The 18,459-nt window shown below is 42.5% G+C and overlaps 1 protein-coding gene across 4 annotated transcripts in view; it reads left to right on the plus strand.

Moving 5' to 3' along the window:
* Window positions 1-1,967: 1,967 nt before the first annotated feature.
* Window positions 1,968-18,459, plus strand: part of ATRX (ATRX, chromatin remodeler) — a 282,193-nt gene continuing 265,701 nt past the window's right edge. For 3 of the 4 annotated variants that reach the window (XM_025372040.1, XM_025372038.1, XM_025372039.1), the window contains exon 1: window positions 1,968-2,255. In XM_025372040.1, coding sequence (XP_025227825.1) covers window positions 2,236-2,255 — 20 coding nt within the window. In that variant the 5' untranslated portion in view covers window positions 1,968-2,235. The remainder of the gene's footprint in view (window positions 2,256-18,459) is intronic. The other variant, XM_025372041.1, reaches the window with a different exon arrangement.

Genomic DNA, 18,459 nt, shown 5'->3' on the forward strand with positions numbered 1-18,459 from the left:
AGAACGCAGATGTTTGTAGAGGAGTGTAACTTTGTAACTTCACTTTAGCTTCTGATTGGTTGCTTTCCACAACCAATTAGATGCTTGCATAGGGTGTGACCCTTGTAACTTCACTTTAGCCTCCGAGTGCGGGCCACTACTTCATTTACATAGGGTGTACACCAAGTAACCAATGGGAAACCTCTAGAGGGTATTTAAATCCCGGAAAATTCTGTGATGGGGGTCTTGAGCCCCTGCGTTCTGGCAGCTCTTGCACTCTTGTGGAGTGTACTTTCATTTTCAATGTATCTCTGCTTTTGTTGCTTCATTCTTTCCTTGCTTTGTGCATTTTGTCCAATTCTTTGTTCAAAACGCCAAGAACCTGGTAACATGTTGACTATTTACTATTTTTCTCATAATGAAGTCAGTTGGACAGCAAGTATATTTCTGTGCTGCCTTGTGATGGAGTACATCATTCAAATTCACTGCATTTACCATGAAGAGAAAAAATGGCTCCTGTAAATTGTATGTTGAAGTGATATTTAATGTGTACAAGACAAAATCAGTATAGCAGGTACAGAGGTCTGGTTTCTACAATTGCCAATTGAACTCAATTTGAAAGATATAATTGCAATGTGTACAGGTGTCTGTTGATTAAAAAGTTGCCTGAGGCCAGGCGCGGTGGCTCACCCCTGTAATTCCAGCACTTTGGGAGGTCGAGGTTGGAGGATGGCTTGAGCGCAGGTGTTTGAGACCAGCCTGGGCAACAAAGAGACCTCATCTATACCAATACATAAATACACAATTAGCTGGGCTTGATGGCGCGAGCCTGCAGTCCCAGCTACTTGAGAGGCGAGGTGGGAGGATTGCTCGAGCCTAGGAGGTCCAGGCTGCAGTGAACTGGGTCACGCCACTGCACTCCAGCCTGGGTGACAGAGCTAGACCCTGTCTCAGGAAAAAAAAAAAGTTGCCTGAGTCTATCAGATTTTCAAAGTGTTTCATTCAAAAAAGGCTCACCTCTTGCTATCCCAGTAGAAAGCAGCAACCCTATCACCTAACCCCGACAGGAGCTCTTGCATATTTCAAGAAAAATAAATAGAATGAACTAAAGCACGCATGGCAGAATAAGTTTGGAAATAAATTTCAAAGCGATTAGATTTTAGAAAACTTGTTTGTGATTAGCAGAGATTACCAATGTAAAATCAAATTATAGATCATAAAAGCTGGAAAGGCATTTAGAGATCATCCAGCCAAGCTTCCTCTGTAATGAGGAGGAAGCAGATCTAAATTGATTGGTTTGTGAGCTAAACATTACATCAAATTGGGGAAATGGCTCGTGTGTGTGTGTGTATTCTAAGAGACACTTTATTCAATATGGAAAGAATTTTATGCGGCGTTCAAGTTGGTCTTATGTCATCTGCACACATATACATATATATATAAGTACCTTATACACATATACATTTGCGAGCATGTTGGTGTGCCAAATATTATGTATAAAACATCTAGGAAAGAAAAGAACTTGATGATAGCCTAGCATAGAGGAAAGAAAATACTTACATAGGATGACCATATAGATTAGTGGTTAAGAGTGTCTGGTGAATCTCGGCTCCACTACTATGGGACTTTGTGTCTCGGTTTCCTCATCTGGAAAATGTAGGTTTGTCTACCTCGGAGAGTGTAAAGATTAAATGAGATAACCTGGATAAAGGATTAGTGTAGTGCCAAGCATATAGTAAACTCTCAATAAATGTAAGTTGCTGTTATTGCTTCGTTAATATGTCTAAGAAAAAACAGATTGGACCAAGAGAGCATTTTCAAAATAAAGTCAAAATATGTCACTAGCACTTTCAGGTCAATTGGGACTAAATTGGACCCCCTGCGAAAAGGTGGAGGGGATCAAATGACGTCGACCGCCTTAGCAACAGGCCCCCAAAGAAGGTGAATTTCCGTAGCCAATAAAACTCTGTGCTTTGGAGGAGGTAGCCAATGGATGACGAAAAGAGAAAGAGGGAGGACGCGCCAATTCTCCTGCCTGAGCCTCGGCCCAACAAAATGGCGGCGGCAGCGGTGTCGCTTTGTTTCCGTGGCTCCTGCGGCGGTGGCAGTGGTAGCGGCCTTTGAGCTGTGGGGAGGTTCCAGCAGCAGCTACAGTGACGACTAAGACTCCAGTGCATTTCTATCGTAACCGGGCGCGGGGGAGCGCAGATCGGCGCCCAGCAATCGCAGAAGCCGACAAGGCGTTCAAGCGAAAACATGACCGCTGAGCCCATGAGGTAAAACGCAATCCCGTCTCATGGGCCCCAGCGGTCTGGGCCCAGGCACCGCCTGAGTCGGGTGTTTGGGAAGGCGTTCGCTTGGTGGGTTAGGCCTGTGTGTTGCTTAGCCGAAAGAGGCATCGTTTTCTCTTTAGGTGAGAAGGGTTTGGGGTATCGGCGCAAGGCTCCGACGGGGGTGGGGGTGGGGGTGGGGATGGGGGTGGGGGGAGGTGGGGGGGGCGCGGCCTAGGGTATGGGGCGCTTCTTGCAATCTCCTCTAAATAGGTGACGCTTGGTAGGGCTCCTCTGTTTATTCTTTGATGCCTGTGGTATTGAGACCTCGAAGTCGGAGGCGGTCTTTGGTATCCCGGTCATTTTTCCTAATCTTTGGGCCTAGAAACTGCGTGGGGAAGAAGCGGGGGGAGGGTGAGAAGAGGGGGAGGGGTGGGCGGGCGCGAGGATGTGAGATCCCAGGACGACTTAGAGGCGTTTAGGTTGCTGGAGACGGGAAGCACCCGGGCCCTGCGGGATTTTTTTCCTGCAGCCTCAGGAGACAAACCTTTTTTTGATTGGGATGTGGTGCCGTTCCAGGTATTTAGGTATCTTTTCTACTCCGTATCCTGAAGGGTATTATCCTTGGGTTTATTTCTAGGCGAGGGGAGACTTAACACAGGGTTTTGCTTCCAGAGGACCCTAGTATACTACTTTTTGTGAAGTCCAACCTTAATGGGACCTCAAATGTTTCCCTTCTTTTTGGGCAGATTTCGAGGAGTAATTAGGCCCTATCTTTATTTACTTATTTATTCCATGAAGGATGAAGGGCAGGTTAACGTGGGCTGATGCGAAGTAAGATTTATTGCAAGGGAAACTGCCTGGCAGGCCTCCTCTTAACCAATCAAGCACGTTTATTAGGTTGAAGCTGTTTTTCTGTGTGCTTCTGATTTGCCTCTTGACGGGTCTCAAAATTTGGGTAGTCAATATGAAATGTATACACTTTTGCCCAGGTGGCTGGCTGGCGTTTCAGTTTGACATTTGAATTTTCATCCCACGATGTGAATTAAGTAATTTTTTTTTTTACTCGGAGATGTATCCTTGGCGTCCAGTGGCAAAATAAAATTACAAGGAGCATGGGTCAGAGTTGCATTTCAAGTTGGCGAAATGTGCCTTTGAGTAACTCTTAGATTGGCATATGTTTTTAGAGCACTTTAGCTAGAATGTAGAAGTGGGCAATGAGCCTGTGATACGTATGTCTGTTTTTCTGCAGGAACAAGCAGTAGATAAATTATATTTTCTTTACCTTGGGGAAAGATATGCTTCAGTTCTTAGATTACAGATCTCTAGTTGTATACACGATTGTGGCCTAGGTTTCTGAATTTGTCAGTTGGCTCAATTACAACAAATCTTTATGTGTGGGGTATTAGGCATGTAAGTGGTACCCGGTGTAACTTGTTGGCCTATAATTACCAGGCACTCATGTTCATATGCATGGATGGTGTACCTTACAGTTAAATTATGACCTCTGGATTTTACTAAGTTTCACAAAGTCTACATTTGAAACTATAGTTTGAAGTCGGATCTTCTCAGTTTCTTTACAATGAACAAATTACATATATAGAATTTCTGAATAGAATAATTTTACACGAGGGTCAGTTTTTCTTACTAGTCTTGAATTTTTGTAAATCTTGATGGTAAGAGTAATAATCATAACTAAGTTGAGTGCTTATTGTCGTTTTTTATAATCTTGATTAGTTCTCAAACCTATGGGGTAAGTACTTGGTTTTGCCCATTTTACCGATGAGGAGGAAACTGAGACAGAGAGAGATCAAGAACTTGACCAAAGTTATACAGCTTGTAATTGGTGGAGCTGGAATTGAACCCCATCTTGACTTCACAGCTTATGTTCTTAACCACAAGGCATTAATGCCCCCTGCAGCTGCCAGGTCTAACCTGATTATAACCATTTAAATTTAGCCCAAGTGTTACAATGAAAGAAGTTCATATTACCTACTCTCATTTGTTGCAGGTCTATGATTTTGTAACTGTTTATAATGTTACATCTTTTATGCCGAGATATACTACGTAGTGAGATAACTGAAACATTTAATGCTAGGAGAGTCTTAAGCTACATGAAAAACCTCTAGTAAAGAACTGCATATGTGAATGTAGGGAATTAATTAAAAAGTATGACACTCCCTGATGATTTACTGCGAAAGAGCTCCAAGTAGGTGTTCAGAACTGTCTCAGGCTAAAGTGTCATCGATCTCCTAAAGCATAATCATGGTTAAAGGAGAATCTGACAGGTAATGCTTGAGTTGAACCCACAGTACCAAATCCCTCTTGAGTCTTTTCTAATGTGAGGCAGAAATAATATGAGCATTATTGTTAATATTATTTTACACAGTAGTTCCAGATTTTCTCTTTATCAAATCTTTTGTCAAGCACTTAAAAAGCAGGAACAAAGACTACTTCTAATTTTTACTTTTGTTTATAAAAAAAAGTAATATTCTAGGATTCTGTGGTGGAAAAATGGCCAAAAGACAAGAGGAAGGAAAATAAACCAATGACCTGTCTAAAATGTACACTGACTAATCAGTGGCTCAGTCTTTAAAGGTTTTGTTATTTTTAAAGGATGTTTTTGGTTGTTTGTATTGTTTGAAATAAGATTGGCTTGATTCTGGCATTATAAAAGATAAGGTCTTTTATAATCACCAAGCCCATTAATACTTGGGTACCTGGGTATCACTGCTGATTATTTTTTAATTTTTTAATTTATTTTTTTGAGACAGAGTCTCACTTTGTTGCCTCGGCTATAGTGAAGTGGCATGATCTTGGTTTACTGCAGCCTCTGCCTCCCAGATTCAAGTGATTCTCATGCCTCAGCCTCCCAAGTAACTGGGATTAACAGGTGTATGCCACCACGCCCAGCTAATTTTTGTATTTTTAGTAGAGAGGGAGTTTCACCATGTTGGCCAGACTGGTCTTGAACTCCTGGACTCAAGTGATCCACCTGTCTTGGCCTCCCAAAGTGCTGGGATTACAGGTGTGAGCCACCGCGCCCAGCTCTCTGCTGGTTATTCAGGGCCCAAGGGCTCTTCAGTTATCAGGTGATGTATGCTGCTAGGACTGGGTCCTTCCCTTCAAGGCAGCAGATTCCCTTCTGGCCCAGGATGTGTCTAGAATTGTCATCCCGGAGCTAGGGCCTGGAATGGAGGCCTCATGACTGATGAACTTTAATTTATTTTCTTTCTTTCTTTTTTTTTTTGAGATGGAGTCTCACTCTGTTGCCCAGGCTGGAGTGCAGTGGCACCATCTTGGCTCACTGCAACCTCTACCTCCTGGGTTCAAGTGATTCTCCTGCCTCAGCCTCCCAAATAGCTGGGATTACAGGCACATGCCACCACACCACGCCTGGCCAATTTTTGTATTTTTAGTAGAGACGGGATTTCACCATGTTGGCCAGGCTGGTCTCAAACTCCTGACCTCAGGTGATCTGCCCGCCTCCGCCTCCCAAAGTGCTGGGATTACAGGTGTGAACCACTGCGCTTGGCCTTAATTTATTTGCATATAAAGATTTCAGTATTAGGAGATTTGGTGAAATTTGTCATTCTAATCCTTATGGCAATTGATTACTTGAAAAGCTGACAGCTATATTGTTATTGGTCTTAAATATAAAAAGGCAGAAGTTATCTAAATTGAGAGGTTTTGAATGTCTTAGAAAGTATCTGTTAAGGTGGTAGTTAACGAGCAGTTACATTGTAACCTAATTGTTGAAAAATGTTATCTGTGAAATACTTGCATTTCCACTATGTGAAAAGCATGAAACCAGGCCCTTGGAGGGGGAGGAGATGCAAATTTTATGAAGGGTTTTAAAAAAGCATTTAAATATCAATTGCTTGGTTATGTAATGGGTTGGGGTGGAAAGAAAGACATTTGTGACCTTAATTTTTATCAGGCTCGGTTTTATTATTGGCAACCCTTGGCGTAGTTGACCATGAGCTGTCAGTTATATATTGTATTTCTAGAGATAAGATAAATGTAGTACTTAAAATAATATTTCTTTTAAATATTGATGTAGGTGTGTGAAATAATTGTTTCATAAATAACTGTATGTGTCTTTTTCACTTTTGGGGTCCGAATAAACTTATGGGTTGGGTGATAGGATACAGGCAATTCTTGAATTTACATGAAGTGCTTTCCCCCAGACAGTGAATGTTTTTTTGGATATCATAAACTATTTAAATAGTTGAAGCCAGTGAAAATTGATGCATAGATCTTCCTTTAGAAATGTTGAATATAACAGGGCAGTGAAAGGAATGTCTAAGCAGTCTCTCTAATTTTATCCTAATGCTTGTCTTATGATCTGCTTGGAAGCTGACATGCAAGATGTTTAACTTCTATCTATAAAATAGGAGTAAGCTCAAATGGGAGTAAAAGGGAGTAAATATCAATATTTATCAATAATGGATATTGATAAAGTCTAAAGGTATTCTGAAGGAGGTAACATGTTTGTAACAATGGTTCTTTTTTTTTTTTGAGAGGGAGTTTTGCTGTGTTGCCCAGGCTGAAGTGCAGTGGCACGATCTCGGCTCATTGCAAGCTCTGCTTCCCAGGTTCATGCCATTCTCCTGCCTCAGCCTCCCAAGTAACTGGGACTACAGGCGCCCGCCACCATGCCCAGCTAATTTTTTGTATTTTTTAGTAGAGATGGAGTTTCACCGTGTTAACCAGAATGGTCTCGATCTCCTGACTTTGTGATCTTTGTGATCCGCCCACCTTGGCCTCCCAAAGTGCTGGGATTACAGGTGTGAGCCACAGTGCCCTGCTCAAATGCTATCTCTCTATAAAGCTTTCCTTGGTTCCCACCAGAAATGTCTTTCTACTTTGAACTCACACAGCAGCTTTTACTTTTTACGTCATGCAGCATTTATCACTTTATATCTTGTGCCAAAACTAATTGTGTACACGTCTTATTTCCTCTGATATATGGAAAATGAGACTAATCTTTAACCATACTAATGGGTCTGTCTGGACTCACCTCTCACAGCCAACCCTTAACTGCTAACTCATTCAAGACTCAATACAGATAACATCTCCTTTGCAAAACCTTCCTAAACATCCCCCAAATTAGGCTTTCTTTCATTTCTGATCCCTAGTGCAATCAGTATATTTCCATATTAGCACTGCTTTCTAATTGCTCATTTACTTAGCAGTCTCCCTCACTTGACTAAGAATGCCTTAAGGTGACAGGAATTTTATTACCTTTGGCATATCCCTAGCACAGTGCCATGCCTGGCCCCCAATTGATACTTAAGTATTTGATCAACTAATAAAGCATTCCCCCAAAATATGGAGTGCAGGATATATACATGTGAATACTACTGCGAGAACAGTAATTTCTTAACAAATATTGTATGGGACAGTTAACAAGAGTGCTGGACTACAGATACTGGAAATGGCTACTTCAAACCAAAACTGGGAGACAAAGTTTCAGAGACAGGATCTGAAAATAGCAGCCACAGTGCAAAATTCAAAGACTTTTCCCAGGGCAAAAAGAACAACCGGATAGAACTAACATAGCACTTTTTAGACATACATCTTTAGTCATAAAAGGGCAGAAATATACTGGATATAGCAGTCTTTCAAAATAGAACATATCCTAAGCCACAATAATTACCAAACTTTCAACAAAAATGTTTTTTCCTTTCCAATAAATGTTTGTACAACCAGGTATACATGATACTCTGAAAGTATCAGCAACAAAGCACCTGTAACCTAACCATGTAAGTTTTAAGGCAAAAAGATATAAATACATTGAATAAAGAAACTTTATCTCACCACTACCCTTCTCCCTAACCTATAAAAAGCAGATAAGAAAATGATAAATATTCATATAAGCAGAATTTTTTGTTTGTTTGTTTGTTGTTTTTTTTTATTTTGAGACAGACTCTCACCCTGTCGCCCAGGCTGCAGTCGCACGATCTCAGCTCACTGCAACCTCTGCCTCCTGGGTTCAAGCAGTTCTCTGCCTCCGCCTCCCTAGTAGCTGGGATTACAGGTGCTGGCCACCACACCTGGCTAATTTTTTTTGTGTGTGTGTGTGTGTTTTTAGTAGAGATGGGGTTTCACCTTCTTGGCCAGATTGGTCTTGAACTCCTGACCTCGTGATCCACCTGCCTCGGCCTCCCAATGTGTTGAGATTACAGGCGTGAGCCACTGTGCCCGGCCTATAAGCAGAATATTTTAAAAAATAACTTTAAGCAGGGTACGGTGGTTTACACCTATAATTCCAGCACTTTGGGAGGCCAAGGCAGGAGGATCGCTTAAGTCCAGGAGTTCAAGACCAGACTGGGCAACAAAGTGAGACCACTGTCTCTACAAAAAAATAAAAAAAATTAGCAGGCATGGTGACACACCTGTGGTCCCAGCTACATGGGAGGCTGAAGCAGGAGGATTGCTTGAGCCAGGAGGTCAGGGCTACAGTGAGCCATGTTCAGCGTCACTGTACTACAGCCTGGGTGACAGTGAGACCTTGTCCCCCAAAATATTAATGCTACAGACCATCTAGTCTTGTTCATTCTGCAAATGACAAAGCAGCAGCCTGGAACGGATAAACGATTTGTCCACAGTCATACAGTCAGTTAAGCAACAGAGCTATGACTAAAAAACCAAGGCTTGGCTCACAGTTCAGTATTCATTCCTTTATACAAGCAGTTCTCAAACCATTTAGTCACAGCACCTCTTTACACTCTTAAAAATTAACTGCTGGGTGCGGTGGCTCACACCTGTAATCCCAGCACTTTGGGAGGCCGAGGCGGGTGGATCACAAGGTCAGGAGATTGAGATCATCCTGGCTAACATGGTGAAACCCCGTCTCTACTAAAAATACAAAAAAAAAAAAAAAAAAAAATAACCAGGCGGGGTGGGCGGCACCTGTCATCCCAGCTACTAGGGAGGCGGAGGCAGAGAACTGCTTGAACCCAGGAGGCAGAGGTTGCAGTGAGCTGAGATCGTGCGACTGCAGCCTGGGCGACAGGGTGAGAGTCTGTCTAAAAACCACATTAAATAAAAAAAAAACAAACAAAAAATTAAAAATAAAAAAATAGCCGGGTGTGGTGGCGGGCCCCTGTAGTCCCAGCTGCTCGGGAGGTTGAGGCAGGAGAACTTCATGAACCCAGGAGGCGGAGCTTGCAGTGAGCCACTGCACTCTAGTCTGGGCAACAGAGTGAGACTCTGTCTTAAAAAAAAAAAAAAACAGAGATAGTATTTGAATCTAATCCTTGGAGTATAGGTACAGTTTTGACAAAGGAGACTGGGAGAATTCCAGATGTGAGGAGTAGCAGCTTGAGCAAAGGAATGTTGCATATATTAGCATTTTCTGTTTGGAAGAAGGTCAACGTAGAATTTTAAACTTAATTTCTGTGCAAATACTGTCTAACTATTGTGGCTTTTTTTTTTTTTTTTTTTTTTTGAGACGTAGTCTTGCTCTGTCGCCCAGGCTGGAGTGCAGTGGCGCGATCTCGGCTCACCACAACCTCCACTTCCCGGATTCAAGCGTTTCTCCTGCCTCATCTTCCCGAGTAGCTTGGACTACAGGCGTGTGCCACCACGCCTAGCTAATTTTTGTATTTTTAGTAGAGATGGGGTTTCACTGTGTTGGCCAGGATGGTCTTGATCTCCTGACCTCATGATCTGTCTGCCTCAGCCTCCCAAAGTGCTGGGATTACAGGCGTGAGCCACCGTGCCTTGCTGATTGTACTTTTTTTAAGAGACAGGGACTTCCTCTGTCGCCCAGCCTGGAGTGCAGTGGGGTGATCGTAGCTCATAGCTCACTGCATCCTTGAACTCCTGGGCTCAAGTGATCCTCCCACCTGAGCCTCCTGAGTAGGTGGGACCACAGGCATGTGCCACTATGCCCAGCTACTATTGTGCATTTTGTATGGTAGCTTTTGTGACTTGATGATCTTGTAAAAGGTACATGTGCCTTTGTGAATGGGCCTGATACTTTTAGTTCAGAATTGTCAAAAGTATTACCTACTTTTTTTTTTTTTTTGAGACAGAGTCTCGCTCTGTCACCCGGGCTGGAGTGCAGTGGCACCATCTTGGCTCACTGCAACCTCCGCCTCCTGGGTTCAAGCGATTCTTCTGCCTCAGCCTCCCGAGTAGCTGGGACTATAGGTGTGAGCCACTATGCCCGGCTAGTTTTTGTATTTTTAGTAGAGACGGGGTGTCACCATACTGGCCAGGCTGGTCTCGAACTCTTAGACCTCGTGATCCGCCCACCTCAGCATCCCAAAGTGCTGGGATTACAGGCGTGAGCCACCGCACCCGGCCAGTATTACCTACTTTTAAATAAGATTGTGTAGAATGCACAGATTTTGAATGACTGTGATCAAAATGCATCCTTAGTTGTCTTCATTTTGCTCATTTGAAGTGCTCAGTTGACTTTTGGGTGGGTAACATTTGACTTATAAAATCTAAAATAAATTATTTCTGAGTAATACTAGATTTGTTATTTTGCTTATTTGAATTTTATTAGTTAGTTTTTGGTATACTTGATAGCATTCCAGATTTAGTTTTGCTATAATGCTTGTTTTGAAAATGTGGATTTTTTTCTAACAGCGTTGATATTTCAGGGAACAATTAGAAGCATATGACAAAATTTGCATTTGCTTATGGGGGATTTTATCTGCAAGATCAGGGATCAGCAAACTGTGGCCTACCAACTAGTGGACTGTTTTTTGTAAATAAAGTTCTTTTTTTTTTGTTTTTGATCTTTGTTTTGTTTAGTCGAGACGGAGTCTTGCTCTGTCGCCCAGGCTGGAGTGCGGTGGCATGATGACTGCTCACTGCAACCTCCGCCTCTCGGGTTCAAGCGATTCTCGTGCCTCAGCCTCGTGAGTAGCTGGAATTTCAGGCATTTGCCACCATGCCTGGCTCATTTTTGTATTTTGTTTTTTTTTTTTTTTAGTAGAGACAGGGTTTTACTACGTTGGCCTGGCTGGTCTTGAACTCCTGACCTCAGGTGATCTGCCTGCCTTTGCCTCCCAAAGTGCAGGGATTATAAGTATGAGCCATGTAAATAAAGTTCTATTGGAATACACCTGTGTCCATTTATTTACATTGTCTGTGGCTGCTTTTGCACTGTAGTTGCAGAGTTGAATAGCTGCAGCAGAGACCTAATAGCCCATGAAGCCTAAAATGTTTACTATCTGAGCCTGTATTGAAAGAGTTTGCTGATTATTTTGCTAGATGAATGCAGGATACTACTCCCTTCTAAAAAGAGCTGCATAAAAATACATGCATATAGATGCACACACTTCAGACATCTACCAGCTATCTCATTTTACCAGTTGGATTATAAACCACAACCATCTACATCTGTTGTTACAATTTTCAATCCGATTTCAGATAACCTTCCTTCTACCACTTCACAATAATTCATGAACTGCAACCCTTTTGATGCCCACTTCACAAGCAAACTTCAGGTCTTTTTCAAAGTAAAGTGCCATATTTGTTGTTATATTTGAGCATTTATTAATTACTTAACATGTGTCTAACTGTGCTACCATTTTTCTTTGGTTTCTTTGTTTTAAAAAAAGTGTCACTGATGAAGTTTTTGAGCGTTGTGCTTCTAACCTCATTTTTCCTATGAGTTCTATGGTGTTAATTGTACAATTTTACATAGTTTGGTGGTTTTTAGGAACCCATATGTTACGTTATTGAGGAACTGACTGTAATTATCATCCTGCAAAAAGTACTAATTCATTCACCAAACATTTCTGGGGTGATGTGAATATTGAGTGGGTTAAATGGGCATAAAGCACTTATGTCTTTATTATTACTCAAATGTTATTACTGATTGCTATTACCATAAGTCAGGAACTGTAATAAGTAGTGCATTGATGAACAAGACAGATAAGGGACCTGTCTCCATGAAGCTTACATTGTATTTTAAAAAATCTATTAATATACATTTTGGCTAATAACCTAGCCCTTGCCCCATAAAAAGTTTTGCTGTTACTAAAAAGAATATTTTAAGATTCATCCACAAGTCAAAGACATTTCACTTAAAACAGCTTTCTCAGCCGTGTCTCATTGATAGGGTATAATATTTTATTGAATTACTGTTTTTGGCTTGGCGTGGTGGTTCACGCCTGTAATCCCAGCACTTTGGGAGGCCGAGGCAGGTGGATCACCTGAGGTCAGGAATTCAAGACCAGCCTGGCCAACATGGTGAAACCTCGTCTCTACTAAAAATACAAAAATTAGCCGGGTGTGGTGGCGCATGCCTGTAATCCCACCTACTCAGGAGGCTGAGGCAGAATTGCTTGAACTCGGGAGGCAGAGGTTGGAGTGAGCCGAGATCTCACCACTGCACTCTGGCCCAGGCGACAGAACGAGACTCCATTTCAAAAAAAAAAAAATATTGTTGTTTTTAATGTTTGTTTTTTTCTGAGACAGGCTGTTACTCTGTCACTCAGGCTGGAGTGCATTGGTGCGGTCGTGGCTCACTGCAGCTTCCACCTCCCTGGGTGCAGGTGATACTCCCACCTTAGCCTCCCGAATATCTGGGACTACAGGCGCATGCCACCATGCCCAGTTAATTTTCGTATTTTTTGTGGAGTTGAGTTTTTACCATGTTGCTCAGACTGGTATCGAACTCCTGTACTCAAGCTATCTGCCCTCTTTGGCCTCCCAAAGTGCTGGGATTACAGGCATGAGCCACCACACCTGGCCACATGATTGTTTTTTTGTAACTGTAACCTCAGGAGATGAATCCGATCTATCTTTAGGGAGATAAAGAATTATCATCCCTTCGTTTTTTTACTGTATAAAAGGTTAAAAAACATAATTTCAGACTTGTAGAAAATTTGTAAAAATAGCACAGAGATTCTCAGATGTGCTTCATCCAGCTGCAGCAAGTGGTAATATTTTCCCATGTTTACTTTATCATCCTCTATTATTATTTTTCTGAATTGTTTCAGAGTAAATTGCAGACATGATGTCCTTTTACTCCTAAATACTTTCATATGTATTTCTCGAAACTAGGAATATTCTCTTAAATTATCCCAGTATAGTCAGCAAAATTAGAAATTAGCATTAAGGCTGGGTGCGGCCTCCCACACCTGTTATCCCAGCACTTTGGGAGGCCGAGGCAGGAGGATTGTTTGAGGCCAGGAGTTCAAGACCAGTCTTTCCAACATAGTGAGACCCTGTCTCTACAAAAAAAAGGAACCAAAACAAACAAAAAAAACCACACTAAATTAGCCCGGTGTGGAGCATGCGTGGAGTCCCAGCTATACAGGAAGCTAGAGGCAGGAGGATCACTTGAGCCCAGAAGTTTCAGGCTGCCGTGGACTATGATCATGCCACTGCAGTCTAGTGTGAATGACAGAGTGAGACCCCCATCTCTTAAAATAAAAGAGAGATTAGCATTGATACAATACCATTTTTTTTTTTTGAGACAGAGTCTCACACTGTCACCCAGGCTGGAGTGCAATGGCACGATCTCGGCTCACTGCAAGCTCCGCCTCCTGGGTTCACACCATTTTCCTGCCTCAGCCTCCCGAGTAGCTGGGACTACAGGTGCCCGCTCCCACGCTCGGCTAATTTTTTGTATTTTCAGTTGAGACGGGTTTTCACCGTGTTAGCCAGGATGGTCTCAATCTCCTGACCTCATGATCTGCCTGCCTCGGCCTCCCACAGTGCTGGGATTACAGGCGTGAGCCACCGCGCCTGGCTGATACAATACCATTTTAAATCTACAGACCTTATTCACATTTTACCAATTGCTTCATGACATCCTTCATGATGAAAGACAAAAAGTTCTTGTTTTCTGATCTACCATCTAATTCTAGAACACTCATTGTATTTCATTGTCATCTGGAACACCTCACCTTGCCATTTTTTTCTCCTTTTTTTTTTTTTTTTTTTGAGACAGTTTTGCTCTTGTTGCCCAGGCTTTAGTGCAATGGCATAGTCTTGGCTCACTGCAACCTCCACCTCCCGGGTTCAGGCAATTCTCCTGCCTCAGGAGCTGGGACTACAGACATGCCCCACCACATGCTGCTAATTTTCTACTTTTAGTAGAGATGGGATTTCACCATATTGGTCAGGCTGGTCTTGAACTCCGGACTTCAGGTGATCTGTCCGCCTCAGCCTCCCAAAATGATGGGATTACAGATGTGAGCCACCGCCCCTGGCCTCTTCTCCATTTTTAAAAGAACACAGGTCAGTTGATTTGAATTTGTCTGATGTTTCCCCGTGATTATATATTTTGGTAGGAATTCTATGAAGTGATGTTTTGTCCTTCACAGCACATTTTATCAGGAGGTGCATAATGCTTTTGCTTTTACTGTGTTTTAGAATGATTTTGCTTTTTTTTTTTTTTTTTTGAGACAGAGTCTTGCTCTGTCGCCCAGTCTGGTGTGCAGAGGCGCGATCTTGGCTCACTGCAGCCTCCGCCTCTAATTTTTGTATTTTTAGTAGAGACGGGGTTTCACCGTGTTGGTCAGGATGGTCTCAATATCCTGACCTCGTGATCCGCCCGCCTTGGCCTTTGAAAGTGCTGGGATTACAAGTGTGAGCCACCATGCCTGGCCGATTTTGCTTTTCATACTAAAATTATTAGTCAGCTCATTCTCTGCCATTTTATTTAGAGATTTGAAGTTAGGCCTGGTTAATTTCTACAGAGTTGGGGAGAATTTTCCCACCTCTCATTTTTCTTGCTTTTTCCATTTTCACCTTCCTCAGATATCCCCAAAGTTCAAAACCAAACACCCCGATTATGAATTTTCATTTTGTATTCTGAACGTCTAGCTAAAAGCAGAGAATTAAGGGTGAATGTTTTGTATTAAAGTGACTGGACCTGTTACTTTTAAGCATATGAAAGGCTGACTATACTGTAGTGCATCTAACGTAGCTTGCTGAATATCTCAGTTCGGTTTTTTTTTTTTTTTTAGCTGAAATTTGCCACAGGAAAATGTCTCTCCAGCCTGGACAACATAGTGAGACTCTGTCTCAAAAAAAAAAAAAAAACTTAGCCAGGTGTGGTGGTGCACATCTGTAGTCCTAAATACTTGGAAGGCTGAGGAGGGAGGGTCATTTGAGCACAGGAGTTTGAGGCTGCGGTGAGCTGTGATTATACCACTGTACTGTAGCCTGGGAGACAGAACCAGACCCCATCTCTCAAAACAAATTTTTTTTTTTTGTGGTAAAGTACACATACCACAAAATTTAGTGTTTTAACCATTAAAAAAGTTTGTTTTTGGCCGGGCGTGGTGACTCATGCCTTTGGGAGTTATCTCAGTAATCCCAGCACTTTGGGAGGCCGAAGTGGATGGATCACAAAGTCAAGAGATGGAGACCATCCTGGCCAAAATGGTGAAACTCTGTCTCTACTAAAAATACAAAGAAAACTAGCTGGGCATGGTGGCACGTGCCTGAAGTCCCAGCTACTTGGGAGGCTGAGGTGGGAGAATCGCTTGAACCCAGGAGGTGGAGGTTGCAGTGAGAGACAGAACGAGACTCCATCTCAAAAAAAAGCTATTTTTTTTTGAGAGATGGGATCTCGCTTTGTTATCCAGGCTGGTCTCAAACTCCTGGCCTCGAGTAATCCTTTTGCTTTGGCCTCCCAAAGTACTAGTATTACAAGAGTGAGCCACTGTACCTGGCCTTATTTTTCTATTTTGATAAACATTTTTTTTTTTTTTTTTGAGGTGAATTCTTGCTCTGTTACCCAGGCTGGAGTGCAGTGGCGCGATCTTGGCTCACTGCACCTCTGCCTCCCAGTTCTCTGCCTCCCGGGTTCAGGTGATTCTCCTGCCTCAGCCTCCTGAGTAGCCAGGATTACAGGTGCATGCCATCATGCCCGGCTAATTTTTTTGTAGTTTTAGTAGAGACGGATTTTCCCCATGTTGGTCAGGATGGTCTCAAACTCCTAACCTCAGGTGATCCGCCCGCCTCGGCCTCCCACAGTGCTGGGATTACAGGCATGAGCCACTGTGCCTGGCCGATAAACACCTTTAAGACTTAACATGAGCTAAGTATTATTTTAGAATAGATTGTCTCAACCTTGGCACTGTAGATATTTTGTCCAGAAAATTTTTTGTTAGAGGCTGTCCTGTGAATGCATTTTACCCTGACCTCTACCCACTAGATACCAGTAACACCCCTACCCTGAGTTGTGACAAACAAAAATATTTCCAGAAATTGCCAGATGTTCCCTGTGGGTGGTATGGGTTTGAGAACCACTATTCTAGATAATAGTATTTGTAGATAATACTGAGCTAAGTGGAGGAGTAAATGGTTGAAATAGACTATATGGTTAAGTACAGTTACAGAGTTATAAACCAAGAGATGTGGAAAAATAGCAAAAAATTACCTTAGGGAGTTGATGGCAAGTATTTTCCCAAGAGAGACAGCAATTTTGACTTGGGTCATTGGGGATGGTTGGGGGAAATGTGGTGAGGAGGGGGAAATATTCTAGGTGGTGGAACAGGGTATGTCTAGAGATATGGTAGAAGAGCCTTTGGGTGCTTTGAGAAAAATGAAGTATTAAGTATGATTGGAGAGAATATGGGAGGTAGATTGGAAAGAAGGATGCTAGTTGGGGTCAGGTTTGAGAAAGACTTTTTTTTTTTTTTTTTTTTTTGAGACGGAGTCTCGCCCTGTCACCCAGGCTAACGTGCAATGCCTCACTCCCGGCTCACTGCAACCTCTGCCTTCTGGGTTTAAGTGATGCTTTTGCCTCAGCCTCCTGAGTAGCTGGCATTACAGGCGCATGCCACCACTTCCAGCTAATTTTGTATTTTTAGTAGAGACGGGGTTTCACCATGTTGGCCAGGCTAGTCTCAGAACTCCTGACCTCGTGATCTGCCTGCCTCGGCCTCCCAAAGTGCTGGGTTTACAGGCGTGAACCGCCGCACCTGGCCGGGAAAGGCTTTTTATGCTATGCTAAAATGTTTCATTTTCCCCCTTTCATTATAGAAAATCAACAGATACTTTTAAAGTCTATAGAGTTATATGATCAGCTTTTTAAAAGAACGGTGATACAGCGAAATGATAAAAATGGTGAATGGTGAATATTAAACTCAAGAAGATAATTCTAGCCTGTAAAGTAGGAAATAGGAAGGGATGGAGATTTATGAAGATTCTTGGTATTCAAAGCAGGAGTGAAGTGGGCAAAAATCTGTACTCGAATTTCCATTATGCTAATAATGTTCTTTTAATTTGGAGCAGTTCTGTGGCCTCTCTTTTTCTGTCCTGATCGTGACATTTTTGAAGAGTATAGAACAATTATTTTTTAGAATGTATCTCTATTTGGGTTTGTGTGATGCTTCCTTATGATTAGATGAAGGGTATGCATTTTTGGCACAAGTAACACAGAAGTGATGGTATGTTGTTTTCAGTGCCTCTGTAACAGGAGATGCATGACATTGGTTGGTCCCAGTACTGATGATGGTAATTTTAATCACTTGGGTAGTTTCCAGTAGATTTTTCTATGTGAAGTTTATCATTTCCGGCCGGGTGTGGTGGCTCACACCTATAATGCCAGCACTTTGGGAGGCTGAGGCGGGCAGATTACTTGAGGTCAGGAGTTCGAGACTAGCCTGGCCAACACGGTGAAGCCCCATCTCTAAAAAAATACATAAATTAGCCAGGCATGGTGGCATATGTCTGTAATCTCAGCTGCTCAGGAGGCTGAGGCAGGAGAATCTGAAGGCGGAGGTTGCAGTGAGCCGAGATTGTGCCACTGCACTCCAGGCTGGGTGACAGAGTGAGACTCTATGTAAAAAAAAAAAAAAAAAAAAAAAAAAAAAAGTTTATCATTATTTCCCATTTTTATTTTGAAATAGTTTTGCTCTGTTGCCTAGGCTGGAGTGCATTGGCACAATCTCAGCTCACTGCAGCCTCAACCTCCTGGGCTCAAGTGATCCTCCCACCTCAGCCTCCTAAGTAGTGTGTTCCACTACACCCGGCTACTTTTTGTATTTTTTGGTAGAAGTGGAGTTTCACCATGTTACTCAGGCTGGGGGCTGAACCCCGAGCTCAAGAGCACTGATCACCTCAGCCTCCCAAAGTGTTGGGATTACAGGTGTGAGCCACCACGCCTGGCCCTGAAAAATATTTTTAACGGTTACATTATCATGGAGAATTGGATGGTGTAAAACAGTAGCAGTTCTCATATTTGAAAATAAATTGATGTAATGAAACAAATGAG

This window comes from Theropithecus gelada, chromosome X (assembly GCF_003255815.1).
Source record: "Theropithecus gelada isolate Dixy chromosome X, Tgel_1.0, whole genome shotgun sequence".
NCBI classification, from domain to species: Eukaryota; Metazoa; Chordata; class Mammalia; order Primates; family Cercopithecidae; genus Theropithecus; species Theropithecus gelada.